The sequence below is a fragment of the Condylura cristata genome, unplaced genomic scaffold, assembly GCF_000260355.1.
Source record: "Condylura cristata isolate star-nosed mole 26May11 unplaced genomic scaffold, ConCri1.0 scaffold00005, whole genome shotgun sequence".
Taxonomy (NCBI): Eukaryota; Metazoa; Chordata; class Mammalia; order Eulipotyphla; family Talpidae; genus Condylura; species Condylura cristata.
This window is the reverse complement of record NW_004567106.1, coordinates 48,161,224-48,180,830: the sequence shown is the minus strand read 5'-3', so window position 1 is coordinate 48,180,830 and position 19,607 is coordinate 48,161,224. Positions and strand designations below refer to the sequence as shown.

At 36.5% G+C, this 19,607-nt stretch overlaps 1 protein-coding gene across 1 annotated transcript in view; it reads left to right on the top strand.

The window, feature by feature from the left end:
• DOCK4 (dedicator of cytokinesis 4) overlaps window positions 1-19,607 on the top strand; it is a 203,777-nt gene that overhangs the window by 145,870 nt on the left and 38,300 nt on the right. Inside the window, exons 30-35 of the mRNA XM_004677162.2 lie at window positions 5,818-5,966; window positions 7,917-8,002; window positions 12,309-12,335; window positions 12,480-12,575; window positions 13,392-13,452; window positions 17,483-17,576. Of these exons, the coding sequence (XP_004677219.1) occupies window positions 5,818-5,966; window positions 7,917-8,002; window positions 12,309-12,335; window positions 12,480-12,575; window positions 13,392-13,452; window positions 17,483-17,576 (513 nt within the window). The remainder of the gene's footprint in view (window positions 1-5,817; window positions 5,967-7,916; window positions 8,003-12,308; window positions 12,336-12,479; window positions 12,576-13,391; window positions 13,453-17,482; window positions 17,577-19,607) is intronic.

Below are 19,607 nucleotides of genomic sequence, written 5' to 3'. Positions count from 1 at the left end.
AATCTATATCATAAGGAGTATAGACTTAAAAGCATCTGCAGTTATTAAGAAACTATTAAATCCAATTTTGTTAGTCTACCATAGTAAATTGATCATATTTAGTCCAGCAAACCTATGACACTATCTTCAAAGAAAAAAATAATATTTGGAGAATAAATTAATTTAAAATCTCACTGTTGTGAGCTTTCTTTCCTGAGGTTCATAATGTATTTCATTTTATGTTAGCTATGCAAGTTCACGGTATTCATGTACTAATATTGTACTGTAATTCTTCCTTGTGATTTATTAAAGTCGTAAATCTATTTGAATTGAATATGTAATGACCTGTAAGTATCTTTTCTTTGGAGCCCATTCAAGCAGTACTTAGAAATGGCAGGATTTGTTTTCTGTAAGTGAAAATAGAATGATTATTATTTTACCTCCTGTCTAATGGCAACTTGTCACTTGAATATGTATATCACTCAGGAAGCATTGTTAATATAATTTAGCCCATTATTCAATACTTGTTGGTTACTTCAGGGAAAAAAATGAGTTTGCATCTTAAAAACAACCCCAGCTGTCTAAACCCAGTCAGAAGTCCAGGATGAATCTTTAGATCCATCTCAGAAATAGAATCAAATACATGTCTTATCTGAGGAGCACTCTCTCAGTCTTTGTATTTCCTTGACTCTTTGTGTCTCTTCCACAGCAAATCAGGGTCTGTGTACTGTCCATTCTGTTGATATATTTGGCATTAATTTAGAAAGATGTTTTCCAAAGAATGAGGCAATGAAATGCTGTTGTGGTTGTTCAGCTCTTGAAAGCACTCTAGTTAAAAGACCCGGACAGATCTGGTTGGGTTACCAGAATGCTTAGAAAATATGGCAGGTTTCCATCTGTAAGTGAATCTTAGAATTGCCCTGCATGATTATTTCCACAAAAACCTTTATCTAAGTCAGAATAGCTGTGCTCTTAGGGCTATATCCTTTGGCTTACTAAATGAAACCATCCCCCTTAGGCTCTCTAAAACTATCATTAAACTTCATAAGCTAATACCCTCTCCTTAGTCTTTAAAACAACCTCTCTGGATTTTAGGTACAATTGTCTTTTTTTTTTCTTCTGAAAAATAGAAAATGTGGACCGTGTCCGGAGCATACTAATCCACATAAAACATATTCTAGAACAGCTCTCTCACAGAGCAGTGGCAATAGCAGCACCTGGAAGCTTGTAAAAAATGCAGATTCATTGGCTTCACCTCAGATCTGCAGAAATAGTCTGAGTGTGGAGTATGACAGTTTAAGTTTAACAAGTTCTCCGTGTGACTCTTGACCAAAGGATGAAAAGCACTGTCACAAGCACCATGCCAGCCTCCTTCACACAGCTCTAGAGACTAGTTCCAGCACACTTCTAACACTTAGAAAATGTTTACTTTTCAGTTGAGGATAATTTTGTTTCAGAAGTTCTATGTGTTTTTAAAGATTTCCTAATAGCAGAACTTCAAAGCCTTCTAACCTGAAAAATGCTTCTATAATCCAGTCATTTGATATTTGGAGAACTGTTTGCCCTATACTAAGGTCAAAACATTATGGGGAGTAGGAGGAAGGGGGTGGTCAGGGGAGTCATATCCATCTAAGAATCTCATGGATTCAAATTTTTATTTAAAAATGTCCTTCAAGTAGTATAAAATGGCAGAGTATATTAAAGTTAAAAAAATAAAATGAAAAGGCTCATTATACTCAACTATGAAGTTCCAGCATGACACATTTCAAGTAGCTTCATTCTGTGGTTTCTGAATTATTTCCGTAGAGTTGTAGCCTGAGTTTTCTGAGGCTTCCAAAACATACCATGAATTTGAAAGGTCATTGCCATTGTATGACAACTAGAATGGGAAAATGCTTAGAAATGTAAAAAACTCTCCTTTTTTAAAAACAATAAGAAAATGAACTATTCAGGGTACTATTGTAACATCCTTAAAAGATCTTAAGTCAGTTTGTTACTTGGGAATATCAAAATTCTTTTGTTATAATTTGGTTTGCCTATAATAAATCGTATTGAGTATTTTGAATGCTAACAGAGAATGTATTCAGATAATTCTAGATTTGCATTTTTTAATGGAACAGACTGATCAATTTAATGTAATTCATGAAGTACTGGCTTATGTGCAAGTGGAGGGGGGAGATACAAGACAAATGGTTCATTCCTGTTCTTAAGAATTTAGTTTTCAAATTTTATGTTTTAAACTTTTGTTCAACTTATGTTCAAGAGGAAAGTGCTTGCTAAAGACAAATTCACCATATTTAAATAAGGCTAGTAGGCTTTTATTATTTTATAAATTGAGATAGCTCACTCATTTCTAGTAGATACAAAATACACCAACTAGTAGAGAATAAGTGAAGGGAAGAAATGTCCAGAGTCAGTAAAGTACTTAAAATTGTCCAGTTGGTTAAATTTGGGAAAAGTAAATTTTACAATATCTTTAAATCAGGTTTTGCTCATTCTTGTTTCCTTGTAAATGTGGAGATTCTTCTATGGTAAAAAAATAAGTTGCTTTTTCTCTTTACTAAGGACAAAGAAAAAGGGCTCACTAGGTTAGTGACTGGTCTGTCCTTATTAGTAAAACCATAGCATTTCCAACTACTGCCTTTCTGTTCCCTAGACTTTCCTCTGAGTTAGGGATCATGTGGTAATGCTACAATGAATATTAGGGTGCTGTTTTCCACAACTGTAGTATATCCCATCCTTGCTGACAGTGCCCAGAGTTCCATTCATTCCACTTCTTGTCAACACTCATTACTTTCTGTGTTTCTCATAGTCCCACCCATATGAGTGTGAGATGGTATTTGGGGTTTTCATAAGTTATTTGTGATGACTAAAGACCAAGTAAATGATATGTGAACATCTTTTCTTAAATATGTTATTCCTTAGTATTTTTATTTTCTAAATACAAAGACTAAAATATTCTGTTCGGAAAGGGGACAGGGAGCATGTATATCTCCCCCAAATTTTACGCTATGTCCCACACTTGCAAGAGTGTCCACAAACATGAAAAGAGATTGGTCTTTACTACAGTCTCTCACCTTTGGCATTCAGCTTGCCACAAGACTAAATTTTTTTCTTTCGATTTTTAGTTGAACCAGCACTCTTACTAAGTAAAAGTGGGCTTTTTTTTTTTTTTACCTTCCACATTTGCAAACACAGCGTCTTGTAACTGCTGTAGAAAAATCAATACTTCCCTAGCAGGCTGTTCTGTGTGCATAAATATAAATCTCCAGCAGCCTCAGTAGCAGGTGCCCTAAATACTTCAAAACAAGACCATGTGGTTAACAATTAGCAATGGGAAAGTATACTAAATCTGCAGTTTAAAAAGAAATCATTTAAATGAAGTTTATTTTGCTGTTACCATACATAGCTCAAGATTCTGCTTTGCTGATTAGGTGGGAATTAAATTTTCTATGTTTGGAGAGCCTGTGCTGGTTTCTACAGATTCTGTGTTCTTAAAATGTGTTTTCAGCAAACAAGGCTATCCTCATTAATTCTTGCACAATGATTTCATTGTAGGTGTGGTTTTCTACTGTTGATCAAAAGTCAGAACATAAAGTGTAATAGTGTATATACCTGGTTGGGATGGTCTTGAGAGGAACCAACTAGAAATGAAATGTTTCAAAACAAATGGGAAATTTTAATATGGTCTGGATTTTAGATTGATTTCAAGAGTTATTGTTTGCCTTTGTTGGATATAATGAAGCTATTGCTTCATTTATTAAATGTCCTTTCTGTCAGTGATGCTTACGGATGTATGTACAAATAGAATGATATAATGCTTCAGACTTTTATAAAAATACCCTAGGGAAAAACCCATCAGGGTGATAGATGCACAAGATAAGCAAAAATTTTGCTAATGATTAAAGCTAAATTCCAGGTGTGTCTCAGTATTTAGTAAATGAGATGTTAGTATGCCTTGTGATTTTATATACACTGGAGGTTTCTTATAGTAGAAAAAATTGGGTTATAACGTGTCTATAAATGGAAGAGTTTTTTTTTTTTAAAGAAGAGAGTAAAAAATACTAAATCAAATTATGGTAAATAAACTAAGAATGTGCTAGTGATGTTTTTCATTAGAGAAGTCAAAGGATGCCAGACTCAGAAAAGATTAGAGAGGAAGATAGTAATGCAGCAGCTCTGAACCTCGCCCCATCAATGCAGGCATAAGAGAAGCCTTTGGACTGCCAGGAAATTTGATTTGATTTTATATTCCTACCTCTCCCATCCTGCTTCCCCCACCCCCCTAACACACACACAAAAAAGCACTGCAAAGTTTTGGTGCCTTACACAGAATCAAGGCAGCAGGGAGGCCCTCAGGTTATCTGTCATATGCCAAAAGAACTATCGTCCTGCAAACATGATCTTTTTCCTCTGGGATCCCACTGGGGCAGAGTCTCTGGGACTAGATTTTGAGCCCCTGCATCTTCTGGGTCAGGGTCATAAAACAGGTGTCAAACCTGATAGCTCAGGATTGCTTGCTTTTGTCCCTACACAAATTGTCTTCCCACTTTTCTGTTCCCCTGACTTGCCAGGACGTTTTGAATCAGCATTGAGTGGGTTTAGGCTTTTTGCAAATGACAGTAAAAGTGATTGAGTTCAGGTGGCTTCTACTTTCTACCCTGACAAAAATAACCAAGGAAAGGAATTGCAAATGCTAGCTGCTCGTTCCCTATTGAAAGGTGTGTGCTAAGATGATGGGAATATAGTGGAAAGAACTATGCATTGATGTATCTATATATTTGCCACAGTGACTTTGTCTATGTTGAAAGTATTTACTCTTTTGAAGGAAAATATTCAAGCTTAGATCAATAAGGTAGTTTCTTTTGATACTTAAGAGGAAGGTATTTGTGTACTGATGGGGAAATCTAAATAATCCTTTGGGAAGATAATTATTGCCTGAGTTAAAAATAAGGGTAGGAACGCAAAAAGAACCATGAACCACTTTTCTTCCTCACACATGATGGTATGGACAATTTAGAGATGATGAAAAACAGTTTGTTGACTTTACAAGACACCTCAGAGAATGTGTGACATCAGTGATGTAAAGGGTTTGATACAGACAAGGACCCTTGCATTGTGTCCAGCATTTGTCCCAAAGGGGAAAAGGGATGGGGCCTTGTTCTCACTACTCACATATCCCAAGGCATCTCCAATCACACACAAAAAGTGATGTCACAAATGCTCACTGGAGCCTGCCCACCTCTGATCCTGATGCAGGGCAGCAAGGGGCGCTATAATCCCACCCACCATTTCTGCCAAATCTTTTTCTCTCTCTCTCCTTTAGAAAACCCCACTAAAGTCAACATAAACTTAACCCTGTATCTGTATCCTGGACTTACATATGTCTGAGATCTGGGGACACCTTAATGCCACCTGCTACAAAAAACAAAGTGAAATTAATGTCAAGTAGTAACTCCAAAAGTGGCACGAGTTGAGAAAACTGAAATGTTAATACATGTTTGGATCACCATCTCCTTTTTATTTAGACTGTTTAGTATGAATAATAAACAAGAAAATATATAAAGATAGGCACCTTTTTCATATAAACAATCATCTGTAAACTGAAAAATGTAAATCTCTTTCTACTAAATGATGGCGAAGCAGTAATCAACACGTGGAAATGGACAGTTTCTGTATCTGCTTAAGGAGATATTTTGTTATCTAGGAAACAGCTGTAATTGAAATAAATGTTTTAATAATTTTATAAAATTATTAAACAAATTTTATAATCATGATTTTCTGAAGTGAATTATTAACACTGAAGTTACTGAAACTCAAATATTTTATCCAATTTAGGAGAACACAAGCTTCATTTCATCCCTGCCCTGATCGGCCCCTTCCTAGAAGTGACCTTGATACCCCAGCCAGATCTCCGCAATGTCATGATTCCTATTTTTCATGATATGATGGACTGGGAGCAGAGGCGCAGTGGCAACTTCAAACAGGTAGGCAGATCTGCTTCTCCGTGCTTCCCTGAGCCTCTGGAGGAGTTTCAGTTGTTCCTGAGCACCGCTGAACTCCCAGGCTCTCTGACTTGGGCAAAGAGCACTGACCCAGCTCTCCACAGACTGATGTGCAGCCTGGTCTGCCCACCCCCAAGGTATAGGCCTTGGATGTTTTTCTGACTCTTGTGTTCCTCTAGTCTCCAGGAAAGCCCTAAAAACTCATGTTATTTCCTTTCTAAAAGTTTCTTTAAAATGCTGTGATTTCTGGCCCTCCCTGGTGGTGCAGCTGGTTAAAGCACAGCACTAAGAAGCTAAAGCCACTTCAGCATGAGTTCAATCCCTGCCCTGGAGGTGACTTACATGGTGCAGCAGACCTCTTCTGACTCACCCGCTGCTCCCCTCAGCAGTGTACTTCATCAGTTGGTCTGTTCTGCTCCCCACTCTGTCTCTGGTGAATCCTCTTCCCACCGCTGAGCCTCTGGACTGTACCCCAGTTCTGTATGCATAAATAAATATAGAAAAAATATGCTGTGATTTCTAAGGTGTCATTGAAGAACTTGTAGAGAGCTTATTTGCTTCTAATGGGGCACAACACAGAGGAATCACAGAGTTACTAACTCTTGATCATTGCGCTCTCAGTGCTGTGCATATTGTATTTAGTGAATGGCTCAGCTTTGACATTTGTCTTGCAATATGTTTTATGCCTCTTTGCTTGAAGCATTGAGAATTAATTTAAAGGGGAAATCAGTGGAAATTCTTACAAAGGAAATTCCAAGGAGGTGAGCCTGTCATTCCTCATTGACATTGGTGCCACTCGCTCTACCTGCTCATGGAAAGACAGATGTCCTTATTATAAAAGAGATCTCTTTTTAAAAAATCATCTGCTTTTGCCATGTCAACTCACTCAGGTAGGAAATGTAGCTGTACTGTGTGTTCACGTAGTCACTTTACTAACGTGTTTGAAGGATTTGACCATCCTTGACCTTCCTTGTTTTTCTAAACCAAGCCAGTCTCAAATTTCAGAAACAATTATCAACTATACTATCAAATGGGATGCATCCATAGGGCCTTCTGACCCTAAAAGCATGGCATTTTACCTGTGTCACTATCTACATTTATTTTCAAGAAAGCTAATAGGTGAATGAAAGGCTGTTTTAAATTGCATTGGTCTTTATCATTCTATTAACACTTGACTCAAAGGATATTTAGGCTTACTCCTTGAGCAGCAACAAACATTCCTTCCAACCCTACTTGTTCAGCTCTCTCTGGCCGTGGAGAGGCTTTTTAATTTTCTGTCACTTCTGCTTCCTCAACTAAATGAAGGGATATTTTTGCCTTCCTTATATCCAAGTCCTAAAGGATTTACATTCTTGAAAGTATAAATGTTTTGACTACAGTTTTCAGGAAATATGTCCTTTCTCATGCTGCTTATTGCTGACTTAGACTATTTCTATGGATCTACCATCTGTACATGGATAGGACAAGTTCTCAACTTCAGCAAAGATTTAGTGCAATCTTAAACTGTTGTCAGAAAGAAAATAGATTTTAAACACATCAAAGATTTAAAGTAATGTTTATGGATATGTCAGTTTATTGATGTTATTTTATATATATAGTGATTTTTTTTTAAATAGGGCTTTCCAGTTTTTATAGCTACTGAAAAAGAATCCAAACATTCAAGCTGAGCTGCAAACATTTGTGTTTGAATCAACAAATAGATAGTTGTCTTTGGCAGCAGCAAATGCTACCTTGCCAGGAGTTTGAAGTTACATTGCTCCATTTAAATTAGTCTTCTTTAATTCCAAGAGGGGTGTTGTGGTTAACCACAGCAGATAATGTCACTTTCACATAACTAACTGTGGCTTTTTCCCTTGCAGATATAAATGTTTCATTTGCTTATAAATCCTACATGTGAAGGAAAGGAAAGAGTAATATTTGGCTGTGTTTCAGGTGGAAGCCAAACTAATTGACAAACTGGATAGTCTGATGTCAGAAGGCAAAGGTGATGAAACATACCGTGAACTCTTCAACAGTATGTGAGTAATGTGTTTATCTCGAGTTGATTCTATTCAGGGGATTTGGTATCAGTGCTAAGCAGCTGAGAGCTACAAAGACAGCTTGGGTCTCACAGCAGTGCTTTGTCTTTGTGGAGTGTGAAATAAAGGATAATTGCCTAAGTCTGGCAAGTGGATCATGTTATGTTGATGATAAGACATGTCTCCTTTCAATCTCAGACTAGGACAGGTCGCATGTGTTGCATAACAAATCTCACTCTTTTTATGCCTAATAATTTTAAAACCTTGCCTGCAAGATAATGATTTTAAGTAGGGTTAAGGGTGGGAAAGGAAAAGTGATGGTGTGATTGCATTTTTATATGTGGCATTTTCCAAAGCAAGATAACCTTGGCTGATTTTCAGTTGGAAAATTTAAGCTAGTTTGCATTTGTTATTCAACACTTGATTTAGTTCATAGATACCCATATCAGTATTATTAATTCCTAAATGTTTCTTATCAGAATATCACAGAAGCAAATCACTTTTAGTAAATTCTGTGGTTAGAATTTGTAAGGAGGATAATAAAATAATGGAGTGTTCTAACAGGAACTTAAGATTGTCCCCACCAGTAGAATGTGACCATAGGACCAATTGCTTATCCCCAGTATTCATCCACTGTGTGAAATACCAGAGAGGACAATAACAGTGTTTTAGTGCTTTAGGATTTCAGTCCCAGCACTTGTTTTCTCTGTGACCGATTATAGATCTTGGTCATTTTCAAACCTAGAATACTTAAAAATGTTTCTTCTTGAAGGAATAGCTAGCTCATTGTGCTTAGAAAATGCAAATATTTCTGAAGTGCAACAACAAGGTAGAAATAAATTTGTCTATGACAAAAAAATGTGGTTGCATATACCATCTAAGACTAAAAAAATGTTTCCATGCTGATTGCAAATGCAAAATTCTCTAATTCATTTTGTGATCTTAGTGCATTAGAGATTATATTAGCATGTAGGTCTAAAAATCATTAGTAACTGATATATCTCAACTTGCCTGATTCAAAAATCATCTGTAGAACTTTCAAAAATATATATTAAATGGAAAAGCCAAGAAACGGTCTACAGATTTCTGGGAGTGGAGGTGGATGATAAAACACATTCTTTGTACTAAATCCTGAAAAATACCATTTTGTTCTGTTGCTGTAATTAAACTGGAACTTTTAATAATTATTCACCAAGCTTTCATTCATTCTAACATACAAAGTGTCTGTCTTTCTTGACAGCTGGAGTTTAGCAGGAGTTCTGATTAAAACCTCATCCAATTTAATAAATTGCTTTTGAAAACTGCTCTCATTTCAGTTACTGGCCTTTGGTTTGAACAAAGAACTAAAATGAGAAGGCACTCAGTAAAATGTATCTCTTGAGATTTGTGATTATTTATAATAAATTCAAAAGATTAATAAATATACAGTTCTATAGTGCCTCTTATCTGCCTTAATAAAGACTCAATAGCATGCAAGTTGGATTGCTTGTGTGTAAATATGACTTTGAAATAGAAGATGTACATTCACATTAGAATCAGACCAATAATTAAAATATTAAGTCACTATAATTAGTATTATTTTAAGTTTCCTGATTCAGTGGAGATATTTTTAGTTTTGGTTGTTTTTAATATATTACTAGAAACCTTGCTATAAATAAACAGTTTCTTGCATGCTTTTATGATCAATATAATGGGAATAAATCAAATCTAAATAGAAAATGCCATGACTACCAGAACTCAACCAGGACTGAAAAAAGCAAGTGAAAATGTATTTGAGGAAACAATAAAATGCTTTTTTGGCAATAATAATGACAATGAATTAATTTAATCAAAATGAGTCATTGAACACATTATGATTAGTAATGCATACCGTTATGGTACAGATTCTCATTTGTTCTCTGTAATTCATGCCTGAAACTTCTTAAAATTTGCTCAGAAGCTGAAAGTAGCTGAATGCTTCCTGATAATGTTGGATTTGACAAAATAACCTCCTCAGAATGATACTTTAAATTTTCATAGTACCTTTCTTCCTAAGAACTCAACTCCTCTTTCTCTTGTCCCTAATATTATCATCATTTACTGATGCTATGTCTTTTTGAGATAAGTAGAAGTCAGGACATTTATTTTTGATAGTGCTAAATCGTGGATGGTGGTTGCCAATAGAATATATAGCCAAAAACAGAATGTCTGAACTGAGTTTTGCTTCCTACTGCACCACTTGATTCAGTCACTTGGCTTTTATTTTTTGAGCATCTCTCTGTGTCAACTCTTCTTGTCCTGGGATACCATAGAGCCTCTGCTGTAGGAGCACACAGTAGGCTTTTCACTCTTGGAGGAGGAGATTACCTATCACGGTTCTTTCCCTAGACCTTTATTCTGCTTTCTTGCACGTGGCGCTGAGTAAGTTTCCAAATCATTTTAGAGATCTTCATTTCGTGATTACACATTTAATTATAGTTTGGGGACAAGATTAGCTAGTGTCTGCACCATAGGTATCTAACACTTCTCTTTGGATTAGGGTGAGCATGTACAGACACAGGTGGTTTATTTAGAGTGATGGCCTCTACATAACCTATCTGCCCTCCCATAAACTCCCATAGACTAAAAGTTTGGTGTGCTATATATCATCTTGGAGAGCTGTGGCTTATTCTGATCCCCAATCTTATGGAGACCCACTGATCAGTTAGTACTCATGAGTCACCTTTCGCTTTATTAAATAAGTTCTCTGTATTCAGCATGGCCTAGGAGTCTGATTTTAGACAATGTTAAAAGACCCTGTCGCCCAGGATACCTAGATAGACTGTTCTCTTTTTGCTGACAGCCTCCCCTTCGCTTACGTCAGGTAAACTGAGAGGAAAGATTTTCTGGAAAAGAACAAGCCTGGCTGAGAAAACAGATCTATTGGTTCTAGACTGAGTCTAACATGTGGGTCTTGAGTTAGTCAAGAAAACAACTTCTGCAGAGCTTTGCCTCTTTTAACAAGAGGTTTATGTAGCGCTGATTTCTTACTGCAGGAGGAGGCTGTGCACATTAATGAAACTCATGCCCAGAAAAGAAGTCTCCATATATTTTTAGAATTATTACTTAACTTGAGTTCTTTGTTTTTCAGCCTTTAAAGTATGTGAGGTGTGGGCTGTCACGTGGGGAATATTGCTTTGGCAGGCAGATTTTCATTTAAGTATTGGTTCAATACCAATTTGGCATTTAAGTTGGAAACAGGTGCTGTTCAGAAGTTTTAAAAAAAGAAAATATATTTTAAACAAACTAGTGGACCTTTCCCTGAGAGGTTTGTCATGGCAAGTTCCATCCCTTCGTATGCTACTTCTCTGCCTCTTAATCTAGAAAATAATTCATAAATCAGAAAAATAGATGATCAACCAATAGATGAGGAGACACACAGAAGGTGGGGTACTTGAATGACAAAAGCAGTGAGTAGGGAGGAATATTAGGAGAGAATGTAGCCACAGAGCCAAAAAAAATAGCTTTTTTCTTTAAATTTAATTTTCCATTAAACATGATAGATGATAGATTAGATTATACTTGTAAGAAAAAATTCCTGAATCAAGATAAAAGTGAAACAAATTTTAGACAGAAATGATAATCATTAAATTCAAAGGGAAGTATCCTCATAATGCAATGTTTATTTTTTTTTATATTATGTAGAAAGTTTAGACATAAAGGCTTTGCCAAGTATATGATTCATTTGTCGAGAGGAGAGGGAGTGAAAGTAAAACGTCTTAATTATTATCATTATTATTTTGTATTTACATAGTGCTTCTGCTCCAAGGTGCTTAAGATAAGAGAAAATGTAGGAGGAGAGATGTGGTTTGGTACTTGCCTTCCGTCTGCTCTAACCACATAGAAAATCCTCTGTGATTAATGACAAAATGAATGAAACTGTTGAGTGAGTGCACAGATAGTACAATATGTATTGAGTGGGCAAATGTTAAGTGAAAGGAAAAAACGCAAAACGTCACACCGTCTGTACAAGGATTTTCCTGTAGCAGTGGCATTGCAGTAAAATTGCTTGGATGAAGATGAATTCCAGTGAGAGGTAGGAAAACATTTTTATGTGACTACAGCAAGATCTTACTTAAAAGTAAACTTGTAGGTACTCCTGTTTTTGCTTTGGCAGTATTATTTGATGTGCAAGGCACAAGTCTCTTGGTGTAAGAGAAGCTAGGAGGAAAGGTCTTTGAGCTGTGAGGTGCTTGTGTGCTTTGAAAATGATTATGTGCATGTGTTTGTATTTTATGACTTGGATAATCTGAAAATCAATTTGCTTTGTCAATGCTTCCTGGATTAGAATTCCACTATTTGGTCCCTATCCTAGGTAAGATATTGTTTGCAAATTGTGCTACTTGTGAGATGTTGCAGTTGTTGCTAAGGCATTTAAGGTACTGATGAAAGTAAAATGGTTGTCATAGTGACTGATAAAAATAAATGTTGAAAATGCCCTGCATTCTTTTTTTTCCAGTCTACTAAAGAAAATTGAGCGGGAAACATGGAGGGAAAGTGGCGTTTCATTAATTGCCACGGTGACTCGTCTCATGGAGAGGTTGCTAGATTACAGGTAAGCGGAGTCCCACATTTTCCAAATATGCTGTGCTTCAGTTAGAAAATCCAAGAGCTGAAGTGTAATAAACATCCCACTTGCATTCATTACTCAGATAATTGATAATCAGACCAAGGAACTTTATGCCAGCTGGCTCAGCACTGCTCTTGCGCTTTCTGCCCCCACCCCTTTTATTCTGTCTTGTTTTGTTTTTGACAGTCTTAGTGAAAGGAGGGGGTGGTCGGAGTCCTGTATTAAAGGAATCTCTTTCTTGCTACCTGGACTTACCCATTAAAATCAGTAAATCCATCCATTTTAGGGTGAAAAGGATGTAACAGAATTGTGTAAGTGTACTGCTTTCTTCTAAAAGGGAAAGAGAATGAAACTCATTGTCACCACCTTTCAGAGACATAATTTTTTAATTATTACATTATCTAAACTATTAAAGCAGTTTGCCCCACTTACCTGTATGGGGGTTTTAAGAATGAAGCCCTTACCCTCACTGCTGATGGCAAAGCTTGCCAGTTGCTCCCAGCCCACCGGAGGGGTTGCATTAACAACACACTTGCACGCCTTCTTCCTGTACCCCAGTTATTGACAGTCAACCTGCAGTTGAAATTCTCAGCAGAAACTGGTGTCAGGAATATCTGACCCCCAACCTCACTAGAGAACATGCAACCTGGGGTTTAAGTTTCTCTAGTGAACAGGGTCTTTATCTGATAACAACTAGCAAATTGCGTTTCTGACAGTACTTAATTTTTTTCCCCAGAAGAACAAACTGTGTTTACCTCCAGGAAGGAAGTTTGGAGTCTGACTATTGCTTTTTGTTTTTAGGGACTGCATGAAAATGGGAGAGGTAGATGGCAAAAAGATTGGCTGTACAGTCAGCCTCCTGGTTAGTAAGCTGTGTCCTTTTTCCTTTTTATATCTTAATGTTTGTTTTCACAGAAATACTATGTGTTATGTTTTTAATCCACTTTGTGTTCTTATTTAGATGTTTCTTAGAAATATTCAGAAATGGTTCCAAAAGGAACACAGCAAGTTTCAGGTTGAATTAACTGCCAGGAAATTGTTGTAAGGCTTTACCTTCCTAGAATCTTGTTGTTCTCATAGGAAATGTCTCCAGACCGACATTTTTTTTTTACTTCTCTATAGATGTGTAGACAGTGTATTTCATCCTTCTTACTTTCTTTACACACCTCAAATATTAGTTGTCTTTTGTGAACACATTAATTTTCACTAATACTATCTAACACATTAATTTTCACTGTTTGCAAATTCGAATATATAATACCACTGTTGGTAAAGTTTGGATTAGAACTAGGTTGATGGTAGCATTTATCACCCAAATGATATTCTTGAGAGTAAATTTAGACAGTAGGTAGTGATAACAGGTTAAACCAGAACTATCCGGGGAAAACTAAAACGTGTATTAAAATGGCACATAACTTTTAAATAGAGTGGTATTCACACCATAGAAAGCAAGAATAACCATGACTTGGACATTCTTTTAATATCTTCATACAGAGTGAACTGTTGCCCTTGGTAATTTCCCTTAATCAGAACTGAAATAGATATGTGGCTCTTTCTCCCGTTCTAAATTTGTGAACACCATGGTTTCTTTTTCTTACAATGCCAAATAGATTCTCACCACCTATGAAGTACTTATAAGTCTGTGCACTTGAAATTGCTAGGAAATGGAAAAATACATCCTACCATCCCATGTACTTCCTTCACCCTTTCCACTGTCTCCACCTTTTCACCTTTGGAGCCTCAGCTTGGTTAACAGTTTATTTCCATTTTGCTTTGTCATTTCATCTTCTTTCTTTCCTTGTATTCCCCATATTTGTGAAACATCCAGTATTTGTTTCTATCTTTCCAACTTTGTCTAATCCTCTCAAGTTTTTTTCCATTTTACTGCAAATGACAGAATTGCATCTTTGTTCATAGCTGAATACTACTCCCTCTTGTGGGCCTGCTACATCTCCTCCATCTGGCCGCCTGTCAATGAGCACATTGCCTGCACACCTTCATGTCCTCACTCTGATTCTCAATCTGTGGCAAGCCACCTTATTCTGTTTGTCTCCATCTTGAAATTTGGTTGTTTCCACTCAGATTACATCTTGTCTTATATTGTCTTGTTTATTCCCCGCATAGCCCGTTTTCAAAGTTCAAGACTTTTGCTTTCTTATGACTGTTTTTTTATTGGTTCCTTCATTTTTTTATTATTTCCCTGTTCTTCTCTGAGTATATGACTCCTTCCTGTCCATACCCCCTACTTCTCATTCTAAATTTAATTGTTCACCTCCCCCTCCAATAACAGTTTATGAGATCTGAACATCTCCTGGAAGCTACATCTTGTGTTCTGTGCTTTCTGCCATCATGTTTTGTCATCAGACCTGATTGTAGCCTCCAGACCTTGAGACTGAACTTCTTCCCTTGCTTCTTACCACTCACGTCTAACCTTGATCATCATCAGTCATTCCCAGTACACTCCCTGTCTCTGTTTCCCCAGTTGTTGGCCAACCTTTTACCACAGTCAAAAGCCTCAGCCTCCGCCTGAGCTTCTCCCACAGCCCGGCTTGTCTATCAGTATTCGGTGGGGGACCCACATGCCCTTATGCTTCAGTTCTGCTCAGCTTATCTCTTCAATCCTTGCTGCACCCCAACTCCAGGCACAAAGTCTCATAAGTTACATCAAAGGAAAGCTATTTTCTTTTTTCTTTTTAAATCTTCTTTCCTTGTCTCCATAATCTTTCATGGTGCCTTCTGTGTCAAGGTAAACAAATAAATATAGATCTTGGGTTCATGTGCTTGATTGATAGAACAGAAGAGATCATTTCCTCACATGAAGGAATTAATAACTACTCCGCCTTAAATCTGTTTACTCAATCTCCCAGGAGGAATAAGGCAGAACTTAATAAAATCAGTAGCCCTATCAGTATTTACTTGAGACAAAGAATTTATCCCATTGCCTTTACACTGACTCCGAATAGTCCTTACAGAAAATATTAACATTATAAAAGCTCTTCTAGTTTCAAACTGGGATACGAATACTTACCATTAAAGGACCAAATATATAATTTTGAAACTGATCTTTTTGCTTCTACTCCAAATGGAAAGTTCTTAATGTTTTCTAGCAGTTACATGGTTCTCTTCAACTATTCACTTCTTAGAGATTTTTCTTAACTTTTTCAAAAGATTAATTTCAGATTGTCTTTGGGGAAGCTCTGATTTCCTTTACAAGATTAGTGTTAAACAACAGTGTGCAGTTGGTAAAAATGCATAATCTTTGACATGACTAATACTAAGAAATGTAATTATTGTTTTGTTCTTTGTGTCATAAGTTTTGCCAGACATATGTGAAAGGTTCTCATCTGCTAACTGGAGCAATTTTTTTTTATTATTAAAAAGAACTATTCGTTTACAGAATGATTGCTTATTTTTGTTCTTACAGAAAGCTGCTTTTTACCAGAAAGCTATTAGAGCAAATCATCCTTTAATAATGTAAAAACCTGCTGTGGGATTGTTAGACTTGTGTTTATGGTACAACAATTCTTGCTAATTAAAATGATTTTGGTTATAATAAGAGAGAAGTGAATAGCATTATTTACTTAGATTTTTCAAGAATGCCAAGATCTACAGGAGACAAAAGGAAAAAGAGAAGGGTAATGGTGGAAACTGAAAAAATTACTCTTTGTGATGTGCTCAACTAAATGTCAGCATTGGAAGGTTAGAAGAGCCCTCCTATTGAAGAATGGACGCCTATTCAGTAGTGGGCAGAAAGCATATTTGCCAGGTTCTCTGCTTTCAAATTCAAGTAAAATTAAATAGCTACATTTGCTGTTAGTTTATTACTGAAGCCCTTTCTATCTAAATCAGCTTTGAAATTTTTTAAAATCCTACCACTTCTGTCACTGCTTGAGGTCAGCAGATTTATTGCCCCTCATTACTCTTTTTATCTTTCTTCACTTACCGAGTATCTTCAGTTGAAACTCCCACAGCAACAGTGAGAGCAATTCAGGTAGCCTAAGGAGAGATTTCATAATGTGCAGTGATCTGCTCCCTAAAATTGCCTCTTACAGAGTCTCACACAAGGGTGCTTTTGTTAGGATCCAACTTTATATACATTTGCTTCTATATTTACTAATTTCCATGAAGATGAAAATACTACCTAACGTGGCAAAGGAGTTGTTGTGAATGCTTACAAACAGCCATTAAAATGCCAACGGATTATGACCAAGTAACTCAAAATGGAGTTTTTGATAACTAATAATTGAAGAAGTTTGGTGAGATCCAAATATTTTCTTTTATAATCAAATAAAATATTTGCAATGAGTATGGCCCTGTAATAATAATTTCAAGTAAGACTTTGTTACTAACTCCTTCATGTTTTGGACATACTGAAAACATCTAAATTCTAGCACAGAAAGAGTAATGCCTTAGCCTTAAAGAGCCTTTTACATTGTTTTATTCATCCTCACCAACATATCTTGGAGACATTTTCTGCTTGAACAACCTATGCTTGCAATTTGAAATTAGAGAAAGTATCCTTTGAATATCTACAACAAATGCAGAAAAGAGATTAACCTGTCCTGTATTTTAATATCATAGTTGAGGAGGCAAATTGTCCTTTGACAGTAAAAGTAACAAAAAATCATAGAGAGTAACAAAAGTAATGCATGTCAGTGGCAGCAACATCCCTCAAGAATTACCGGCTGATCCAAAAGCTCTTAGGTAATGGCTAAAGCGGGGGTGAGTGAAAGATGTCACCGGGTCTCTTCCTGTGTGAAAAATGCAGTCTTTTTCATTTTAACGAACATAAATTTTATATTAAAATTTATGGCTCATGGTAAGCAGAGTGAGAAGGAGATGCTGTGGCCATGGCTGTTGAGGAGCTGTCCTTCCGTGTACTTTTTTTACAGAACTTCTATAAGACTGAGCTGAACAAGGAAGAGATGTACATCCGCTACATCCACAAACTGTATGACCTACATCTCAAGGCACAGAACTTCACAGGTAACTCTGGCTGTGGGGGGCAGAGGGCAGACACTGGTATACTTATTGAGATAACGCCTATGCTTTTCAGCACTGGAACTGAGGACTTGAACATTTCAACTTAAATATTGACATTTACTCTTGTTGGAATTTTTTTCTAGGCACTACATTTTATTTGCATGCTGGATTTTTTCCTATTAACTCTCTTGTATTTACTAGATCTAGACAATATTTTTCATAGGTTTTTAGAGGTTGCTTTTACAAATACACACCTAGCTTTTCACTGTGTACTTAGGGTTAGTTTTTTACCACTTGAAGCTAAAGGTGTGAACCAACTGGGTCATTTACTCCTCACTGTCTCATTTTTTTTTTTTAAAGATTTATTTATTTGTACATAAGAACTGGGGTACAGGCCAGAGGCTCAGGGGCAGCGAGAGGCTTCACCAGAGACAGAGTGGGGAACAGAACAGGCAGATGGACGAAGTACACTGCTGAGGGGAGCAGCGGGCGGGTCAGGAGAGGTCTGCAACGCCATGTGGTCACCTCCGGGGCAGGCGGGAATCGCACTCATGCGGAAGTGGCTTTAGCTTCTCAGTGCAGTGCTTTAACCCGCTGCGCCACCAGGGAGGGCCCTCACTGTCTCATTTTTATTGCATCTATAAATGGTAAAATTCTCATGGAAGGATGTCATAATGTTTGCCTTCGATGGACATACCTATTGATACTTTTAAAGACTTAAGAGGATAAAAGAATTCATTATATATACTTATATATTATTTTCTGTTCATTTCAGTGTTTATTTCTATTACTCTTTCCTCATGAGGGAATTTGTAAACTTCCCTCTTGCCATTTTTATTCAACCTAAGAAAAAATTTGTTAATTTCTGAACAGTATTACAGTATTTTGGTTTTGTTTTTTTTTTTAGAGCAGATCTACTAGGGAAGAATTATCTTCATTTTCCTTCATCTAAGAATGTCTTTACTGTTATTCCTGTTATTTGCTAGCTATAGCATTCTAGATTTTCTTCCTGTCTAGATAGACAGTTCTTTCATTTCAACACTTTAAAACCTTGTACAACCTTCTAGACTTCATTGTTTCATTTAAATTGCTGCTTTCAAAGCTTTACCTTTAATTTTCAGTGACTTGATGATACATATGGGCATGGTTTTCTTTAAGTTTATTCTACTTGGGTTTGCTGAGTTTCTTGAATTTATAAAGTTTTTCATACACCAAATTGGGAACGTTTTTAGACATTATATCTACAAACATGTTTTCTGAACCAATTCTTCTCCTCTTTTTTGAAACTCCATCAGGCCCTTGGGAATTATTCTATGAGTTCCCAGGGCTCCATTCTTTCTTCGCTTAATTTTTCTTCCTTCTGTTTTCAGGTTGCTTCTCAGTGCAGTGCTTTAACCCGCTGCCATCTTCAAGTCCACTGAGTATGCCCCTTTATCATTTCCATTCAGCAATAGCTCCCTTTCAGTGATATTTTTATTTTTGTCATTGTAGTATTCAGTTCTAAAATTTCAATTTAATTCTCTTATTATGGTGTCAATTTTGTTGCAAAGAACTTCTACCTTTATGTTCACTTCAAGAGTATTCACTTTTACTTCAAGAAGCACAGGTACAACAATTGCTTCATCATATTTTTCTCTAATTTCAACATCTAAGTCATCTTTGAGTTGACATTGATTTGTTGCTTTTTTTTTTAGCATTGTTTAGTTTTCCTGACTCTTTGAATGTCAAGTAAATATGAATTTTATCATGAACAACTTGAATATATTATGGGACTCTAGCTTCTGTTAAAATTTCAAGAATATTGACTTTTTGTTTTTTTGAGCAGATAGTCAAGTTAGCTGGTTTGAAAGCTCCAGTCCTGAACTACCTTCCAAAGGTTGTGACACTAATGTCCATTCAATTTTCCAAGACTTTGCAGTACTATCATGATCTTCCTGACATGTGTGTCACCCAGATCAGTTTCAGACCTAGCTAGTGATCTCTGTACCATAGTTCATCTCTCAAAAACATTTGTTATGTTGGTTCTGGTCTATT